The 21,165-nt window shown below is 33.6% G+C and overlaps 2 protein-coding genes and 1 long non-coding RNA gene across 7 annotated transcripts; 1 reads left to right on the forward strand and 2 right to left on the reverse strand.

The window, feature by feature from the left end:
• The first annotated feature begins 7,763 nt into the window (after nucleotides 1-7,763).
• LOC126725446 (UPF0481 protein At3g47200-like) lies at nucleotides 7,764-10,743 on the forward strand. The gene is made up of 2 exons (XM_050430196.1): nucleotides 7,764-8,481; nucleotides 9,575-10,743. Exons 1-2 carry the CDS (start codon nucleotides 7,921-7,923, stop codon nucleotides 10,484-10,486), a joined length of 1,473 nt encoding a protein of 490 aa, XP_050286153.1. The 5' UTR covers nucleotides 7,764-7,920; the 3' UTR covers nucleotides 10,487-10,743.
• A 2,119-nt stretch (nucleotides 10,744-12,862) lies between these two features.
• Nucleotides 12,863-18,493, reverse strand: LOC126725447 (probable aldo-keto reductase 2). Of its 5 annotated transcripts, none has more exons than XM_050430200.1 (6): nucleotides 18,037-18,493; nucleotides 16,391-16,619; nucleotides 16,043-16,231; nucleotides 14,659-14,831; nucleotides 14,468-14,570; nucleotides 12,863-13,454 (listed from the first exon to the last, which is right to left on the reverse strand). In XM_050430200.1, the coding sequence occupies exons 2-6, from the start codon at nucleotides 16,592-16,594 to the stop codon at nucleotides 13,116-13,118; spliced, it is 1,008 nt and encodes a 335-aa protein (XP_050286157.1). In that variant the 5' UTR covers nucleotides 16,595-16,619; nucleotides 18,037-18,493; the 3' UTR covers nucleotides 12,863-13,115. The 5 variants fall into 5 exon arrangements, with proteins under 5 accessions (XP_050286157.1, XP_050286154.1, XP_050286159.1 ...); XM_050430197.1 differs by having other exon boundaries at nucleotides 16,391-16,622; XM_050430202.1 differs by lacking the exon at nucleotides 18,037-18,493 and adding an exon at nucleotides 17,456-17,830 and having other exon boundaries at nucleotides 16,391-16,622.
• A 576-nt stretch (nucleotides 18,494-19,069) lies between these two features.
• LOC126725448 (uncharacterized) lies at nucleotides 19,070-19,912 on the reverse strand. The gene is made up of 2 exons (XR_007655452.1): nucleotides 19,634-19,912; nucleotides 19,070-19,419 (listed from the first exon to the last, which is right to left on the reverse strand). It is a non-coding gene; the product is annotated as an uncharacterized LOC126725448 (long non-coding RNA).
• Between the last annotated feature and the right edge of the window lie 1,253 nt (nucleotides 19,913-21,165).

Raw genomic sequence — 21,165 nt, forward strand, 5'->3', positions numbered from 1 at the left:
TTATTTCTCTCATGGTGCCCGTTCTAATTTTTTGAAAAAAAACGATAGACGCGGCACCCATTTAAGAAAAGAAGAATAAACACAAAAAAAAAAAAAAAAATGAAGTGAAATTTGTCCCATGTTTAAATCCTATATTGAAAACGTCCTCTTCTTTTTCTTCTTGGTTTTATTTATTTATTTATTTTTGGCTCGCAGAAAATCATTAATTATTCTTATAATTTTCAAATAATTATATGAACAAAAAATTTAATTCACAAAAATTGAACTAAAATGAAAAGAAATTTTTCTAATTTGGGTCAATTAGAGTCACAATTGAAAAAAATAAACCCGAAATTCAAAGTCTATTCAATAAATTAAATGAGAAAGGGACTGGAACAAAAAAGTGTAATTTGAAAAAAATTATTTGGTTAATATCAATCAACAATCAAGATATAATAGTCAATGAATGAGAGAGAGAGAGAGAGAGAGAGAGAGAACCATTGAAAGAATATTTTTATGGAGTAAAGTTGATTTTTTATTTTAATTTTTTTTAGAATTTGATAGTTGGAGGAGAAAGTGATTTGAACTTTGGATTTTTCCGTAAAAAAAAAAAAACCCAAGAATTATTAATTAAGTTATAAAGTTTTAGTAAAGTTTACTTGTTATGAACTTATGATAAGTTTCTGTTAAAAAAAAAAAAAAACTTATGATAAGTTGGGGTGTTTGGTTTGTATTTTCAAACAACCATTTTTAGTTTTTAAACAACATTTCATGCATTTTCACACACTTTTTCACCCACATGTATTTTCACAAATGTTTTTAAACACAATTTTCAGTTTTATTTTTATTTTTTTAAACCTTTTAGAAAGCAAGAAACATTTTTCACTCTATTGAATTTGTTTTTGTAGACAATAGAAAACATTTTTCTATTTACTTGCATTGTTTGAAGCATCAAACTCCAGAAAAAGTACAAAATGATTTTCAAGAAATATAAAACATTTTCCACTACAAGAAACATGGCCAAAATGGCCAAATACCATCAATTCTTGAAATATTTTGTCCAGAAACACTATTTCGGAAAAATATAGCAATATATCACTTTTTGTGGTACTCGAGCTTGGTGAGCTTGAGTATTATATTTTTTTAATCCAACGTGGCCCGCTAACATGGAAAGTTTAATTAAAAAAAAAAATTTTGGCCATTTAGTACTCGAGCTTGGTGCACTCGAGTACTGTTCATGACACCTGAGTCCATCAAGCTTGGGTACCATTCTGCTTATGGACTTAACTCCTAAAAAATTGGCCCCATAGTACTCGAGCTTTGTGGGCTTGAGTACTGTGCGTGGTACCCGAGTCCATCAAGCTCGGGTACCATTCTGTACTGGCAACTTCTTTTATAACAATATCAAAACTTCCTCTCTCAATTTTCTGAAACCCAGCTTATAAACTTCATTCCCACAACTACTCTCTCATCACTCACTCTCTCAATCTCCCTCTCAACTCTCTCTGACTTTCTCAATCTCACTATCAAACTCTCCCACACGCTCTCAATCTCCCTTTCAGTCTCACTCTCGCTCTCATTCTCCGTCTCCCTCTCGCTCTCGGTCTCCCTCTCGCTCTGTTGCTCGGTCTCCCTTTCGCTCTGTTGCTTGGTCTCCCTCTCGCTCTGTTGCTCACGCTCTCGGTCTCCCTCTCACAAGGTATGTCTCGCTCAGCTTGCATCTTCAGTTTGAGCATTGGGTATTTGTGGGTATTTGTGTTTGTAAATTTTTTATTTTTATGCATAATTTGTGGGTATTTGTGGGTATTTTTATGCATGTAGAAGATGGCAAGATGCTTTAGTAAATTCCGCACAATCTTAGTGCTTAACAGGTCTTATGCTGTCATCAGACAATTTTCAAGGCCATAAAACTCATTTTAAGATTGTCTAAAATTTCTTCTTCTCTTTCAATTTTTTATTTATAAGTAGTAAGATTTTAATGTGAAAGGGGAGATACTTTATGCACACTGGATGTGTGTAGAAGATACTCATAAAAAATGAAAACACTAATCATTGCCTATGAATAGAGAGTGAATCAATGAAATCTAAGAATAGAAATTTACTCATTATTGCCTATGATCGGGACCACTCGAACAATGATCTCGATTAGTGTCGATTAGTCTCGATTAGTGTCTCTAAAGATAGCTTGTATCCTAGGGTGTCTGTCAGATATGACACATAGGTGTCTCCGGTCGGTAACATACGTTCTTATACAACCTAAGAACCAACCCCAAGTCTTTGTGCTCTCGCTCTCGACAACGGCTAAGGCTACTGGATAAATCTTATTATTAACATCTGTCGCCATTGCAATCATCAATTTCCCTTTATATTTTCCATAGAGGTGGGTTGCATCAATGCTAATCACAAGCCCACACTTCTTGAACCCAACAATACAGGACGAAACGCCCAAAATACGGACTTGAATGTACAGGTTCCCCATTCATAATTATCGTCAACTAGTAACTTATAATTTGTACTCGAACTTGCATTCTAAAGTCCTGCCAAAAAACGCTGCAATTCTGCATAAGACTCCTTAAAATCCCCGTATATAGCTGCAACGGCCTTTTGTTTGGCATCCCATACCTTGTATGTGAACCATAATGATTACGTTAGAAATGAATACAAGTTAAATAAAAAAACTTGAAGAAAACAAATCAAGACTTGTAAGACTATAATATTTCTTCGCTCCGCATTCCTTTTTTTCTTTTCTTTTTTCAATTTCAATTTTCATAATATAAAATATTCATGGGTTTTGGGAAAAAAAATATCATGATTATACTTCCCAAAAGACTGATGTCTCTACGTTGTATTGAAAATAGAATGCAAGTCAAAGAATAGAATACCTTGTAGTGAGATACTTCGTGTTTTAAGTCTGCCAAAGCAACGTGGCGTAAGTTCTTTATCTTATACGCATGATCTTCTCGTATATAGCGCTTAAGTACATATGCTAGGAACACCGAATCAATCATCCGACCATCATGAGCATTCTGAATTTTGTCGCACGTGTGGGGGCCCTTGCATTTTGCGATCTTCCAGACATTGTCTCCTTTACAACATATCGCACAGACTGACCATGGATAGGAATCATCCTCGCAACTCACCATAAGCCTCTTTGAGTCTGAATGCTCAGTTTTGAAGCTAAAATTCTCTCGCACTGCGTACCAGTTCAACGCATGTCGCACCGCCAATTTAGTCGCGAATACCATCCCTTTAATTGGCTGCTCCCCAGGTGTCCATGGTAATACTTCCGCTTGCATAACTGGTGATGGATCAAACATATTATCCCAAGTGTTTTTGGTGAACCATTCCGGCGTAGGATCGGGACTGGGGCATGTCTCTCTATTCTCTTCTACAACTACATCTTCGATATAATCCACATCCTCATGTTCACCCATGGTATCTAGGAGCTCCTCGAAGTCATCCTTAGTAACATCAATATGGGTTGCATCATCACCAAGTCCGTGATCATCTTCATTTTCGGATGTGCCCCTATGCAACTCATCATGAACTAAATGCTCTCCTTCATGCACTTGCTGGGGCCCTTCCCCCCTTCTCAATTGAGTTCACGTGGGCAAATGTCTGCCATGGTTCACTGCCATACCCATCTCCTGTGTTCTCTACACACCCTTGATAAGATCTTTCTGGTATTGAGTCGATGTGCTCATTTACCATCCAAAACAGTATGTTGTGAACCCTTTCCAGCCTCTACTGTGGTGGGCTCAACAGTGACATAGAGATCTGAAGCAATGAATCCTCGAGCCACCATTTGTGCAACCATTTCCCACATCATCTTCACTTCGGTGCCACCTGATAATTGTAGTGAATTGTAGAAAACCTGTGTGTTTACAATCCGTTGAGGTGCTCGATACACGATGAAAATGTTATGCTTAGAGTGGTCTAACCTCATCGCCTTCAATATTCTTCGTTGCAAGTTCGTAAGCCCTATCCCACGTTTCACCTTAACATATTTTTGCTTTTGGTTCGAGCCTTGGTATGACAACCCATGCAACTCATGATAATACATCTCCCCGTCGTAGTACACATAGAAAAAGTGAAAATCCATCACCGACCTATGATTAACAATATAAAAGTTGTCATCATCTATAACCACTTAAATAAATATGGCGTATGATAAAAACAATTTATATTCAAACTCAACCTCTTCAACTTTGTGTATAGAGATATAAATAATTTTCAATCGTTTTAACCACATATCTATAATTTATAATAGATTTAATTACAATACTTGGCTGCCAGCAAATTGTTAAAAAAAAACTGTGTTTTATTTAATATTTAGATAACTTGTAAATTATAGAATAAACAATATACAATGACATAGTATTCTTTTACATCTAAATAAATAAATACATAGAAACATAAAATATAAAATGAATTCTTCAAAGCATGGGCAAATATAATGACAATGATACAAATTTTTTTCTTCTTCTTGAGTTTTTTGTTATTTAGATATATGGTTTATGTTAATTGTGGCCCCCCCAAATGAATTTTGATATTGTATACACGTTCATTTTTTTTACCAATATCACTATTCACAGCACTTGGCTTTCTTGCTTATCTCATAAATAGCTTAACCCATAAATGAATGATGAAATCCTGTTATTTCTTAATTTTTTTACAATTTTAAAATTTGAATTTTTGTTATAAACTTAAATTTTAAATATTTAGAAGGATAGAGAAGTAAATGCTGAATGGGGCATATTTTAAGAAGCCATCAGACAGTAAGATATATACACAACTTTACAAGTATTTGCTATATTTTTAATATTTTTAGATTTCACAAAATAAAATAAAAAACTTATAGATGATTTTTTTTTTTTCTTAATTTATTTTAAGGAATCAAAGTACATGTCTAAACTTTATGTATTATTCTTCTAAAGCATATAATAATTTATGGATTTACTATCTCTCTTTCAACTATTAGTAATTATGAATTGGTTATTTTTTTTTCTTTCTTTTAACAAAAAAAAAATGCTTCTAATTGCAATTGTTTCTTTACAATTTATTTTGTTACAATATAGTTGTGCTCCATTTGTTTTGACAAAAAAGTTATATATATATCAGCCGTTGTAAATGGACCTTAAACTTGCAAAAAACTCAACTCATGAATTGTGGTCATGCAAAAAAAATCTCATACGAACCACACATGTAAACACAATCTAACAAAACATTTAACTATATTACCTCTATGTACACTGCAGGGAGGACCCAAAGGTTAAATGGTTTGTCTTCAATGGAAAAACACTGACACTGAGATCCGTAGATGGTGACCCAATAGTAGCTTTTGCTTCAGTATTCTTTCACATGGGCATTCTGACTCTTCATATGGACTTGGCAAGTGCAAGAGTCATCTCATAAATTCTACAAGTAAGTTGGTGAGTGTGGTTGTTAAGGTACACCATTCATTGTGCATTAAGTTAGTAGTTGGCGTCAGAAAAGTGGGCAGGAGGTTTCAAAAGAAGAAATATTAAGAAATAATTATTTCCTATAACAAATATTTCCAACTCTAACAAATAGAATAAGTGTTTGTAGATGGTAAGTGTCACTCTGTCATAAATTTATATTAGAGTAATGTTACAACCACAAATTATTTTACAATTTTTACAAAATGTTGATGTGACTAACTTCTTATTGGTTTTAATTTAGGCTTATCATTAATATCCATTTTTTCATTTACCAATAATCACTCACTACATCAGCAGTTTGTAAAAAATTTTGAAAAATAGTTTGTATTTCTAGCATTATTCTTTATATTAATAATGTGTGTGGAAGTTTGTGTGTACAATATAAATATAAGAGAAATGTTTTGTCACTACTTTCATGGAAAATATAACAATTGCTTTAAGGGTATCCGTTAACATGACCCTAAATATAATATAACTTTATATGATTTAGTAATTAGGAAATAAAGAAGGTTTGTTGCATGTGTGTTTATTGTTACCATGTTATAATAAGTATTTGTTATAAAGTCAGAAAAATTCAAGAAAAAAATTTTGTAAAGTCAGTGATTGTTCAAGTATTTTATTGGTTAAGTAGACACGTAATGTGTTATTTAAAATAATAATAACTGCATAAAAATAAAAATGTTAGACAAACTTAACAAAATAAAATGGTCATAGCTACCCACAATGACAATTAATACTCATAGTGAATTATCATATAACAATTCAAAATTTTAAAACTTGTAGAAGGAAATTGTAAAATTTCATTTTTTTTTTGTAAATTACACACATATTCAAGTAAATTTTTTATTAATTCTCAAATTCTCGTCAATCCAAAAAAAGAAAAAAAGAATTTACCCTATGTACAGGTTTGGTGGACTCGTACTTTGTGAAGTACCCGAGCCCACCAAGCTTGGGTACAATCTGCTTAATTTTTTGAAACAGGCTGATTGGTACCCGAGCTTGATGGACTTGGGTACCATGCACAGTACTCAAGCCCACAAAGCTCGAGTACTAAGGGGCCAATTTTTTAGGAGTTAAGTCCATAAACAGAATGGTACCCGAGCTTGATGGACTCAGGTATCATGAACAATACTCGAGTGCACCAAGCTTGAGTACTAAATGACCAATTTTTTTTTAAATTTTTTTAATTAAACTTTCCATGTCAGCGGGCCACGTTGGATTAAAAAAATATGGTACTCGAACTCACCAAGCTCGAGTACCACAAAAAGTGGTAAATAGCTATATTTTTCCGAAACAGTGTTTTTGGGCAAAATATTTCAAAAATTGATGGTATTTGGCCATTTTGGCCCAAGAAACACAACGCAAAATACGTGGAAACGGTACACAATGAGACAGTTAAGCGCGTCAATGACGGTGCCTCTTGCCAAACCATGTGATATTGTGATGGCAGCTTTTGGTGTCAACGGGTGAGTCAATGATGGTGCCTCCAAGGGCCAGGAATTAACTATAGAAAAGAGGCCTTATCCTCCTCAATTCTCTAAGTTATAACAAAAACCTTGACTCGTTGTAAAAAAAAACAAAAAAACAAAAGCATAATGCACTAGGAAATAAGTTACGCTAATTAAATTAATTTGACTTCCTCTATATAAATATATATATATATATATATATATTTTGTTGAGAAAAGACTTCATATTTAGAGATTTACTAAGATGAATTTCCACACCAAAATGAGGATGAATATAATATAAATTGTACATGTGGTGTGTCATGTGAATAAGTAATTAATAATACGATAAGTAGAGGTGAGCATGATGTATTATTGCCTATTTCTTGAAGCAAGAATAACATTATTCTTATTATCAATTCTTCTATGGACACACATTTGTTCACACACTTTGACACAATTAGAATATTTGTTGTTATAAAAAAAATTAGCATATTTGTTAATTTATGATAAGATTATATCATTTACACACGAGTCCAGTATTGGTACTTAATGAACAGTAATCCAATCACCACTTGTCACGAGTCTAAGTTGTGTCAAAATGTATGGTCCTAAACTTTTTGATAATTTATTCACTAGAGTAGACCCTACATATTCCAAGATAAGATTAGAGGTAAAATCATTTACATTATCATTGTAAATTGTTAAATCCTTAAAAAGAGTAATTCTTTAGAGTATAAACATAACTAATCACACACTTAATTTCACAATTTTACTGATTCGTGTGATTGTGAGTGTCTAATGTACATTAAGTGTGGGTCAAGTTAGAAAATGTATACCACACATAGTCACACAAGTAAATTGTAAAATTAAGTGTGTGATTGGTTGGGTCTATAGGTGGACTCATCCTTTAAACCTTCTTGATATGTGAAGGTGGATGCTACCTATATAGCTAGATGTTCTTCTCATTGATGGCGTAGCTATAATGCTATATAGATCATACTTTGCATTCTTCAAAATTTCTCCAAGAAAATGGAGCACAACTTCATGAGCCGCATGGATAGGAAAGCAATTACAGAAGATTCACTGCTACTAGGAAGCACTACAGGAGAAAATATATCCCATAACCAAATTCTTGATGCCCCCACATGTACAAGTACAAGCACGACTCCTAATTGGGTGGTCAAGCTTGTCAATGACTCCATGAAAGAAGAATCATTTGCCACCCCAAGATATTGTACAACGCCGTGCACAATATTCCGAGCTCCTACAAACATGAGACGAGTTAATGAACATGCCTATGACCCTGTGCTTGTCTCTATTGGCCCTTTTCATTACAAGAAGGCACTGCTACAAGGGATGGAAGAGCATAAACTCCAGTTTCTTTTCGGTTTGATGCGTTATCAAAGCAAGGAAGAAAAAGAACATAGGTTTCAACGTCTTGCTGAGGCCATGAAGAGGTTGGAAGGGAGAGCAAGACGGTGTTACTCTGAGGCCTTTGATGATATTTCTACGGATGATTTTGTCCGCATGATGGTCATTGATGGCTGCTTCATACTTGAGCTCTTCCGCTATTATCAAAGGAGTGAAAAGGTAATCACTAATCCATTCCATTTATTTCATTTGCTTTTACCAATTTTTTTAAAATTTGATACTTAGGAGAGGAGAAATTTGTATGTTGGATGTGTTCTGAAAAATACCAAAAAAAAGTCAAGATGCGAATTGAACTATAGAAGTACTCTTGACATTTGCTTGATCAATAAATTATGCCTATTAAAATGATTAATTTACACCATCTTCGAGACTCAAAAACTTTGAAAATTGCCCCTAAACTTTTAAGAGTTTTAAAAGTTGAACAAAAAGAATTTTCAAGTGTGCTTTTGGAGGTTTCTAGTGTTTGTAGTTATGCATCTGTAAATTTAGTTAATCGTTTTAGTATTTTTTTTTTTTAACTTTTATTTTGATTGTCCTCATTTGTTTAATTTTCAGCAATTTTAGTTTGATTGTGCTTAACTTTTAGGTTTTTTTAGTTGTTCATTATTAATATTTTAAGGTGTTGAATTTTTATTTCACATATATATATATATATATATTTATTTATGTATGTATGTATGTATGAAACAAAATAGCTTGCTCATTTTTTTTTTTTTGTTGCCTTGTACAGGGAATCATATAAAGACATTTTTTCTTTCATTATGATATAAAATATGAGCTGGGGCAATGGTCCAAGCTAGCATATTCTTTCAAAAATGAAAATGAGAATGATCTAGATTCCCCTTCAATACAAATGCAAGTTAAGTATAAAAAGTAACCCCATTTACAGAATGACAAAAAAATTACTCTATAATCCAAGGAACTAAAATATTGCTCTTTCTAAACATCATTTTCATGACCAAAAAAGAAGAAATATATATAGTGTATGTTTGTCTAGTTTATTTTTTGCTAGCTTATTTTACTAATTAACTTATTTTTTTATTTTTGCTATTATTCATAGGTTCCACGGCACTTTTTGGTATTATTCATGAGTTTCACTGTACTATTTCAACTAACATTTACCTTTATCTACAATATTTTCAGCAAAAAGTTTTCAATTCCAGTAAAATAAGTGGATTTCAAACAGACCCATAATAAACAAAAATTGGGGAATCCTAAATTATTGAAGGAAAATTTTGTTAATCCCATGCAGGAAAAAGTTGATGATCCCATCTTCAGAACACGTTGGAAGCTACCTGTAATTAGGTTGGATTTAGTGAAGCTCGAAAACCAACTTCCATTTTTTGTCCTACAAGAGTTATATATGCTCACTAGCTTAGGCCACGAGCCTCCTCTCATACATGTTGCGCTTAAGTTCCTTCACCCTTTACTCACTCCAACTCAAAAAATACCAATACATGACCCATTTCTTGAACACGCACCTGACCATTTACTTGCACTTTTTCACTCAACTTTCAACCCCAAAGAAAATTCAAAATTTACAAGTGCTTATGGGTCCCTAATGCAAGAGAAAAAGTGTTTAATACCTAGTGTTAGGGAGCTCCAGCGAGTTGGGATTTTCTTAAAGAGTGGAGAGGGTGGCTTATTAGACATAAAATACCATAGTCACCACATGACAGTCTTGACTGGTAGGGCTTCACTAGAGATTCCTCCTCTTTTCATTGACTATAAAACTGGACCTATCTTGAGAAACCTTGTTGCCTATGAACAATGCAACAAATGTGTAAAACCTTATTTCACATCTTACATTATGTTCTTTGATGGACTTGTGAACACACCCGAAGACGTTCAAATTCTTCGTAACAAGAGGATCTTTTATCATGTTCTGGGCAGCGACCAAGAAGTTTCTGTGCTTCTCAATGATCTCACCAAAGATGTTGCTTATGATCATTGGCATGAGTGCTACCTTTCGCCATTGATACATAAAATTTATATTCGTTGCAATAAAACATACCTCAAGATCCAGGCAACGATTAGACGTGAATATTTTTCCTCACCAGTCAATTCTATATCATATCTGATCACGTTTCTATTATTATATCTTAGTGTCATACAAACCATGTTTACTATTATTGCTTACATTCGACCACATCCTGATCATTAAATCTCTCTATATTACTATAGAGCATTGAATTGTATGAACATTAATTGTTACCTGGACTATTATTTCTTAAGTAGTAGTAACATTAAGAGGTTGTAACAAGATTGTGTTAGGAAAGTGGTGTTTGTTAGTAGACATTTACAACAACGCTAGAGATGAAACAAATTTTACAATTTTGTTTACAATATATTTGAGGTGGTAGATTATAATAGTGCATATTACCACTTTTAAATAAGCCTACAACCGATATCACTTTTATAATACACCAATGCAATCTATTATCTGTAATTGTGATAAAAGTTGTGAAATTTTGTTGTGTATTTAAACTTATTGCTTCATTTATGGATAGCTTATCTGTGGAATGATGCTTTTAAGAGAATTTCTATTCAGCTCTACGTCATTACAAGATGGGTTATTCCTATTCCTCCAAATCGTCCACATAAAACAAAAAGGACTGTCCATAGATCATTTTAGCCTCTTATATCTACCAAGTTTCCCTCTCTAACCTGTGAATACCTCTTTCATAGACTGAGATATTACTTATATTGCACCCTAAATAGAGAATAAGGCTAATGAATACAAATTAAACTTTAGCCACTAGATAAGGTAGTTGGAGATGATCTACATCTCACCACAACTCTTGCACAGTTGCACATTGAACTCCTATCTACAATAATTTTTCTAAAGATTCTTAATTTTCCGAATTTTTCTTAGAGAGCTGTGCAACCCATTTGTCAGAAATATCATGACTAAATTTTTAATATATGGCTAATATTTATGATTATGCACAATTTCAGTTATTTTATAAAATGTGTACATGCACACAATGTGTGTAACAAACACTGCCCTTAATACTTATAGCAATCCCAATGCCATATTGGCTGGAGATATTAAAAAAAAAAGAAAAAAAAGAAAAAAAAGAAAAGAAGTGAACTTTAACCCATGATGACACTCAAAAATGAAAACACGCTTTAGTTATAAGCATAAGAGATTAAATAAAATAGGAAAATGGGTTGATACGAACAACTGAGTGAGTGTTGCATTGTTAGTGCAAGGTTACTACCAAAAGTTTAGGATATGTTTGATAATTGTTTTTTCTCTTTATTTTCTATTTTCAAAAATAATTTTCTATTTTTTGAGACTAAAAAACTTGTTTGGCAACCCAAAATAGTCTGAAAACAAAAACTATTCTTAAAACTCAATTTGTGAAGGAAACTGAAAACAGGATGCAAAAGACTGTTTTCCGTTTCTAATTTTCAAAAGTTAATGAAAACACGTATTTAATTTAATGAATCATTTCATTTAATGAGTTAGCATTAGAGTTCAAATCTTAGTAACAACATATTTTAGTATTTTTTTTTTTTTAAAACTATCTTTTTAATTTCAACTAACTCAACATGTTTTTGATTTCAAAAAATAAAAAAAAAATTATTTTTTCTTTATATTCCTAAAAACAAGTTTTTGAAAATAGAAAATAAAAACTATTACCAAACATAGCCTTAGTTTCCTCTCAGTATGGCTTGTGATGTATTGTGTGTCCTATTTAATTTTTGTGCTTCTTTCTTATATAGTCATTTTTTTTTTTGAGATATTAATTGCACCTCCCCCAAAGAAAATTTTCTAATTCTACCATTACTTACTAGTTTATCTACCAAACCCCCACCCACACTTTAGCTTGGAAGAAAGCCCGTGGGCATAGTGTGTAAATGGGCTTGTTTCACTTGTTGGTAGATTCAGTCATGCCAGAAGGACCCAATGAGTATTTGAGAAATCTGGGCCTTGAAGGCCCGTAGTCCGTTGGCAGGGTGTTATGACCCATCTGAATTTATGACCTAAAGTGGCCTCATCTTGTCCATAAATGCATATGATTTACTCAATTTTAGCAAAGGCAAAGTTATCTCCTTGGACTTATAAAACACATAATTTGTGGTACCAGATTATACATGCAACTGAAAATGCAAGATGGAGGTCTAGTGACAAATCACTTTTGCGCAAGTAAAAAAAAAAATTATACTAATCTCGCTTTTTTAAAATACATTAGAATTTAAGACTTTTCACTCTCAAAGAAAAAAAAATCTATTGAAGAAAGTAACATATTTAATTCCATGACTACGGTGATTGATTCTATTATTTTGTTTTGAAATAAATGGTAAGAATTGTGCCATGCGATTCTTTGTTTTTGTTTTACGTTCACTTTTTTGGCTGCATGATACTACTAAGAAGAATGTGCAAAATACTTTATTTTTAACAAGAGTGCGAATCTTGTATGCCACTTCTATATGTTCTTGGACTCGTACCATATGCCACCAGGTTTCATTTTTCTCTTTTGATATGAGAATTTAGGGCTAGATGCCACAAATGATCAGTGAACCAGTTCCATAATAAACAGCCCCCATTTGTTATAAAAGTTCAATATGCTTGCGAAAATTTAGTCATATATATGGTATTATTGTATGTGTCTACATGAGACATTTTAGGCTCTGATTTTCACAAGATCAAACATGATAACATACCCACCCCAATACAATGGACTTATTCTTTAAGAAGTCAGGAACTCAACCCAAACTGAAACACACTTCAATTGACAGAACTCCATGAAACTCCTTATTGACACACAGCATAAGACTTGTGTTTATGCAGCTTTCCATGAAGAAAGTGGTGGAGTTTCAGAATCCTTCCAAGTTGGAATGTTACTAAAATATCTTTCACCCTTCACAGCATCCTTAGAAGCATATGATTCAAGTTCAGCCATTTCTTCTGGTGTCAGTTTCAAAGATAGAGCTCCAATGTTTTGGTTGAAGTTTTCCATCTTGGTGGTTCCGGGTATGGGACACACGTCCTTCCCTTGGTGATGAACCCAAGCCAGAGCTAGCTGTGATGAGGTGCAGCCCTTCCTTGCTGCCATTTTATTAACATTCTCAAATATGGTTTTGTTATGCTCCAGATTTTCAGGTAGGAACCTGGGTAGGGTCTGCAAGCAGTGACTAAAAATTTTAGCATCAAGACCGAATTTAGTAAACAAAAGGATAGTTTCATGAAGACATGGCCCCTACTCGTTCATAAAGCCAATGATAATCATACACTATAAAATACTTATCAGCATCAAGAATTATATCAATAAAAATAATTTTGAAGAAAAAGGCAATAATGAATATTCAGTTTAACATAATTCTATAACACAGCTATTCAGCATCCACAGATGCTATTCCCTTGCTTAATTTTCATGATACTAAAAGTACCAGAAGACAGTATAGATTGCATAAACTGGGGTAAGTTGGAAAATAACAATTGTAATCTACATATGTCATGCTTTATTCAGTTCAGTCAGAAAGAAGAATTGGCTTATATTAAAGTCAGCATCTTTCTAGTGGTACCGCATGCCTCCAAAAAGTGAATTACTTCTTTCATGGATGAATTGCAAATTTTCTAGAAATGATTAATTAAATTCTTTGGAGCATCAACAAAACAGCAGCTAACAATTGACTCATAACCATTACATAAAAATAGTTTTCCGAGTTGAGTAAAATCAACACCTAGAATTTTTCAATATTTCAAGAAAACGAATATAGAAAGAGGTTAAAAAAAAAACTGTAAAAGAGAGGAACCAAATATTCTGATTGGCTATATGAGAATTGATGTAGGCTACACTAACAAATATACAATGAACACTTGTCATCTGAACTGTCAAGATATCAGCAAAACATTTAGGCATTGAAAATATTTGCTTAGATAAATTAGATTACTTGTATACTATAACCATTAAAGAAAATGTTCATCACAAATCAACTTTTACATGCGGTATTAGTTCATTAAGAGAATCAGGGAAAGCATACAGATCTTTGCAAGGTCAATCACCAAGTGAGGCAACTTAGGAGATATAATCTCCTATATTGATGAATGCACAGATGACGCTATAAAACTGAGAATCTAAATGCATGTTTATCACATTTCAAAGCTCAACATTTGAGTGGTGGATCTGCAAACCTTTCGGAAGTCATTATTGGTAAAATTTTCAACAATCTTAGCCCCAGATGAAAAGAACCCTCGTCCTAGAGGACTGTATGCCACAATCCCAATGCCTAGTTCCCTGAACAATTATGAGAACAAATTTAAATTTTGTATCTCAATTATTTTATACCTTAAAAATTAAAATGCAATTGTAATTGACACCTCACCTGCAAGTAGGAACTATTTCTTCCTCCACATCTCTAGTCCACAAAGACCACTCTAACTGCACAGCTGTTATGGGATGAACCGCATGTGCCCTTCTTATTGTTGAAGAAGAGGCCTCAGATAGACCTATGTACTTGATTTTACCCTCTTCAACTAATTTCTTGAGTTCTCCCATCTTATAATATAAAGGAGAAAAGAATTAGAGGATGCTTAATAGATGGGACACATGATGAAACAATAGTGGCAGCAAATGTAACAACTACGCTAGCTAGGAAAGAGATAGCTCAAAGATAATTAAGCTGCAACAACAGCATATTGATATGTAATTAGACAACTTAAGAACACCATAAATGCCAAATTATCATGCTTGCTGATCATTATCTGACAGTCATGACAGAATAGGTTCATGGTTACATTATCTTAGGGAAATGGTAGTTTCCTTAATTCAATGATCTCATAAATAATTACAAAATAATTGAACAATGGTGATCACTCACAGTAAAGCATGAAGCTAAATCTAAATATGCATATTGATAGTCATCATGTGTTAAAATATGACGCCTTCAAACGAGGCTCATTTATCCTTCAAAGCTTCAAAGGGGGCACAAGTAAAACAAGACGCCTTCGTCTCTCTTTCTTTCTCTCTCCCCCAAAGAAAAGTGAAATTGCAAAATATATATTAAATTTAAAAATGAATTTGGAATATTGATTTTTTGAATTTGCCAAGGATGCAGTTCAAAAGCTTGGGGGTGTGGAGATATTGATAAAAATGGGGGGATGGGGTGAGAAGTTGTTTGAAAGATATTTTATAGAAAAGTGAAAATGAGTTTGTCAAAACATCCAACCCTGCTGCCATAGACATTTGCCTCACCTTAGGCTTGACTTCATTACCTTATCTTGAAATGGAGTGACCCCTTGTAAGCTAGAAAGAACCTCAAAAGGAACAACGAACACAAGAGAATTTGGGAACAAAGATTGAACAATAATGCTTACAAACAATCAGAGAATTTGAACTAAATAATCCCTACCCTATTCATAGAAGTAGTTATACAAAATCAATGGCCTAGTCTCTTCTCAGGGTCTTGTGCGGAAGTTACAAATACATTAAGATATGATGGATGAGCCAATGGTAGCCCTCTTTGGCATTTCATTTGATGTCTGGAATGTGAAGTATTTTAAACATATATATATATATATATATATATGCCTGGCACAAGAGCACCTTCATTATAAATATATAAATAAAGAGCAAGTGATTCTTTGCAACCCCAATCAAGTACCTTATAAGTACGCATTCATATTACATAATCATTGGAAATCATGTTAATGGCTTAATATGACATGATTAATAGAAAAGGGATTTAAGAAAAAAAAAATTTAACTAACCGTGACTTCAATGGGAACGCGGTTGTCGATGCGATGTTGGTAGTAGAGATCAATACAATCCATATCAAGGCGCTTCAAACTGGCCTCACAAGCTGCTCTCACATATTCTGGTTCACCACGGATGCCCTTGTCGGTAATACCAAACTTTGTGGCCAGTTCCACCTTCTCTCTTACCCCTCCCTTCAAAGCCTGCACCCCCAATATAATGATATTATATAAAGAATCGTCACATGAATGGTTTAGATTAAATGAATAAATTCAACATCTTTTAATAGCTTAAGCTTTTAGCATAACAAATTGTTAATTTAACATTAACAAAGAGTACGATAGTAGTAGTAGTAGTAGTACCTTTCCGATGAGGATTTCGTTGGTAAGAGGGCCGTAGATGTCAGAAGTATCGAGAAAGGTGACACCACTGTTTATGGCATGATGGATGAGACCAATCATGTCTTTTTCGGGCTTTGGAGGGGACATGCTCATGCAGCCCAGACCTTGTGCCGAAACCTCCAGTCCCTGTGAACCCAGCTTCATCCTCTCCACTCTTACAGCCATTGTTGTGCTCTTTCTTCAACAACTACTACTAGTTGACCAGTAATCAAATACAAACTCTCACAACAATGTCACAATATTTTTAAAATAAGCACACTAACTCATTTATATGGCCGATCAATCTCTAATATAAAATTTTACAATCTTAAATTAGCATGAACCCACCACAATCTCCGATTTACATTTTTTTGACATACTAAATTTAAGAATGTTCCAAAATTATTGTGACATTTTACTTTACAATAGTACATTACAACTATTTGATCTTAGCCAAATTTAATTTGGACAAGTATTCGCGGTCAGCTGTGTTAATTATGGTGTAAGGACGTACGTTGGTTGAAATTTTATAGCAGGAAATGCATTAGCTTACAAAAAATAGTAAAACCACAACTACGACTGAGGCTAGTCCCAAGCTCCAGAGATCTGGTGCCCGTTTGGTCCAGCTATTTGACCCCAAAATGCAGGTTTGCGTTTTCAAGATGAGAAATTACATTTTACCATTTTTACAGCATCTACATCAGTGATGTAAACACTTATAAAATACAAAAAGTAACAATTTTTACGTATTTTACTCCAAAAATATTGCATATAAGTCCTTCTAAAACTGGCATATTTTAACCTTTAATACAGTAACCGCGTATATATATATAATTACTGTAGCTTGTGTACACCATTAGTTTATTAATTTTCACGTTTCCTTTTTTTTTTTTTTTTTTTTTTTCTCAATTCTTTGTGCAAAACAAACTGACTTCTATCTCATCTGTCTTTTTTCTCAGATACACACAAACACAAACACAAACACACCCACAAATTAACACAGAGATACACAAACACACCCACACAAACACACCCGCGCAGACAAACCAACAGAGAGACAGATCGGTGCTGGCAGCGGAGATCGGTGCTCTTGTGGGTCGACGGAGTCCGTGCTTGTGGGTTTTGATTCTTGTGGTGCTGGTGGGTTTTTATTCTTGTGGTTCTTGTGGTGGAGATTGGTGCTTTTGGTGGATAAATTATTTGACCATGATAGGAAAAGGAAGAAGAAGATGCTTGTGGAGGGAGGTGATTTGACCGTAAGGAAAGGAAGGAGGAGTTCTCCGTGAAAGGAAGAAAAAAAGAAGTAGAAGAAGCCAGAAGGACAAAATTGGTCTGAGTGAGAAACGAGATAAGAACAAAGAAAAAGGGGTAAGTGCAAAATAACAAGGTGGTACTTTGGAAAAAGGGATAAGTAAAAATAAAATAATAATTAAAAAAAATGATTATTTAAATAAGGGTTGGTAAAATAAATAAGTGGTTTAACCACCCTAACTTTACCTTTTGGGCTTGTAAATGTGTTTTTTCACGTTTTCAGATTGGACGTGCAATACCAAAACGCAATCAACACAATCTAAGGTTGGCTGTATTACCGTCGGAGTTTTCGAATATTTTCTCTAAATTATCCTTACCTTTTTCTTGAACTTTCTATTCTGCCCCTTTCTCTAACAAGAAACTATGCAGCAAACAAGGAACAGAGATTTGGGTTCCAACAAAAATAATGTTGGAGTCACTTTACACAGCTTTTAGATTTGGCGCCCTCAAAAGCTATTATCATCACCGATCGAGCCCTAGCACCGCTGCATGCCGTGGGTGCTGCCAAAGTGAACTGGGTCTTGATTCTTTATGAGAATTGTGGAGTTACCGATCAACACAACGGTGAAAAAGCTGCTTCAAAGGGTGATGCCGAAGTGGGTCTTGATTCTTGATGAGCGATGGAGGTGAAGGCCTGAAGGAATTTGTGACTCACCGAAGTCACTTTGTTGAGGTGTGGGTACTGGGTTAAGCAAGCAACTTGTTAAACACACAGAGTGACTGAGCGAGAGAGAGAGAGAGAGAGAGAGTGAAGTGTTTAAAGAAAACAAAATGTGAAAGAAATGTGTGCGGAGGAAAATAGAGAAAAGGGTGAAAGAAAGAAAATAAAAAATAAAAAAAAGGTGAAGAAAGTGTGGCTGAGAAAAAACAGATAGAAAAAGAGAAAAAAAAGGCGTTGTGTTTGATACATGTGTGGGAGAAAAGGTTAAACTTATGAAAAAAATTAATCTATATATATATATATATATATTAATCTATATATATATATAAATAAATGAAGTCATTGGCCTCTCCACAATTTTTTACATCAGTATTTTTTATTTATATTTTTTTAATTTGATTTAATTAAAAAAAAACTCACTTAAAAAAAATAAAAACTTTAAAAGATTAAGAAAAAAAGAGAGAAACTCCTGTTAAAACTCAGAGAGAGAGAGAGAGAGAGAGAGAGAGAGAGAGAGAGAGAGAGAGAGAGAGAGAGAGAGAGAGAGAGAGAGAGAGAGAGAGAGAGAGAGAGAGAGAGAGAGAGAGAGAGAGAGAGAGAGAGAGAGAGAGAGAGAGCCTTCTTTACGCCACCAATGAATAAATGCCACATCATATTTCTATTGAAAACCTAACCTAATACACTCCGGCACACATAATTATAACTCAATTAAACTCAAAATCCTTAAACATGTATCAGGCAGACCTGAAGAACTAAACAGCTCCAACGTCTAACTCCTCCTCTCCTTTCCTAACAATCTTATATTTGCTTTGTGGGCTATATACCAAGCAACATAAAGCAAATAAAACACCCACAACAGAAAACAGAAAAGCCACAGAGTAGGAACGAAAGACTCAAAATTTTCCCCTTCTATTCTAGATAACACACTCATATAATACATTCATGTCAAAAAAAGAACAAGTAGTCAATATATGACCAAGAATCGCTCAAAATCAAGAACCATAGTGCCAAACCAGCATCGTAGGTAGAGAAACAAGCCCTGAAGTAAACAAAATGAACAATCACAAATTGATAACAAATATACACCCACATAAGAAATCAACGTTTAGAAGAGAAAAATCAATAACAAATCAATACCCAGATGAGAAAAAGACAAACCCATAATGTTAACAACAAGTATAGAGCCAAAGGAATCAAAATAATGAAGACCCATTAAGTAAGAAACAGAGAAGAATCAATAAAAAGGGGTAAACCTTGAACGACGAGGTGGAGCTCCGGTGCGGCGGCGCTAGCTCCTTACTGACGTGTGCGGCAGTTTCAGCGGCGAGGTGGAGGTCCGGTAGTATATGGAAAGGAGGTGGAATGGGTTTAGGCGTTGGAGCTGTTTAGTTCTTCAGGCAGGTCTGATACGTGTTGGAGATTGAGTTATAATTGTGTGTGTTGAAGTGTATTGGGTTTTCAGTAGAAATATAGTGTGGCGTTTATTCATTGGTGGCGTAAAGAAGGCTCTTTGCGCTAGCTCCTGACCAAAGTCTCTCATATATATATATATATACACACACATACATACACACGTTATACACACACATATATACACACGTTCAAGAATATAAGACCATAACAAACTCTACTATTAGAATTTCAAATAGTAATAAAAACCTTAACCCTTAGGTTACATTTAAAACACACAGTTCTCTAAATCTTTGTAAATTTTTTTGGTCATCTGTGTTTTTCTAATTCTTTGCTCTGGTCTTGGCATAGTATTTCTCCAAGATCCATCTCTTATATTACCTTTTTTTTTTTTTTTTTTGGGGTGCTTTTCATTAGTTTTAGTCTTTGTTTAGCTCCTATGAAGTACAAACTATTTAGCATCATAGGTAATACTCAGCCTCTTAATCAAATTTGAGAGGGTCTTCAATGTTAGCTTTGATTATTTTTATTACCAAGTTGAGATTTTTATTGGTTTATCAAGCATGGGTTAGTTGAGAAATCTGGTCCTCATATACAATTGACATATAATTACTAAGAGAGATACATCACTTATTATAAATAGAGGTTGAGGAGTTTAACAAGGTTTTGGGCATGTGGAAAGCATGGCTTAATAAATAAAAAGAAAAAAAAAGAAAAATGGCCGAAACAGCAATATTGTGAAAACTTACAATTTTGTGAGTATTTCGTAGTGTATTATTTTGGGTATTGGGCATTTTGTTGTCCAAGTAGGAAATAGAAAACTTAGGTATAAATAGTTGATTTGTTATTTGTTGTTTCATACTTCTGAATTGTTTCGGTGGTTTGTAAGTTAATGGAAGGAATTAGGGTTATTTGGATTGTGGTTTATGGTGGATAAGACTAGAAAAATATATAGAGGTAAGGTTTAGAATAGATAACAATGTATAGATCCTATGGACTTAACTGAAATTTTATATGATTAATAATGTTATTTATTTTTTCATTTATGGATTGTGGCAACATGGTTGAGACTTCTATGCAAACTACAAATAGATGGAGTAAATACTAAAAAAAAGCTAGAGGTAATAGATGCCTAAAATTATTTAATATTTGTTAACTATCCCGTGCGACGCATGGGTTAGCGACTAGTAAATTATATTAATGTAATATAATCTTCTCAATATTTTTATTACAATAAGTTTTAAATGGTAAGTCGTTATTAGTTTTTTTTTTTTTTTTTTTTTTTTTTTTTTTTTTTTTTTTAAATTTGGGTTATCACTAATATAAATTTTTGGGCAAGACTTATGTACAATTGTAGGGACACGATTCTCAAACG

Source organism: Quercus robur, chromosome 5 (genome assembly GCF_932294415.1).
Source record: "Quercus robur chromosome 5, dhQueRobu3.1, whole genome shotgun sequence".
Lineage (NCBI taxonomy): Eukaryota > Viridiplantae > Streptophyta > Magnoliopsida > Fagales > Fagaceae > Quercus > Quercus robur.

What these genes read in the sequence shown, in the direction of transcription:
- LOC126725446 (XM_050430196.1), top strand. Translation starts at nt 7,921, where the DNA reads ATGGAGCACAACTTCATGAGCCGCATGGATAGGAAAGCAATTACAGAA. An exon ending in ATTATCAAAGGAGTGAAAAG is followed by an intron (nt 8,482 to 9,574) that starts GTAATCACTAAT and finishes AATCCCATGCAG; the next exon opens with GAAAAAGTTGATGATCCCAT.
- LOC126725447 (XM_050430200.1), bottom strand. Translation starts at nt 16,594, where the DNA reads ATGGCTGTAAGAGTGGAGAGGATGAAGCTGGGTTCACAGGGACTGGAG. An exon ending in GAAATAGTTCCTACTTGCAG is followed by an intron (nt 14,571 to 14,658) that starts GTGAGGTGTCAA and finishes ATAATTGTTCAG; the next exon opens with GGAACTAGGCATTGGGATTG. An exon ending in CCAATAATGACTTCCGAAAG is followed by an intron (nt 13,455 to 14,467) that starts GTTTGCAGATCC and finishes CACTGCTTGCAG; the next exon opens with ACCCTACCCAGGTTCCTACC.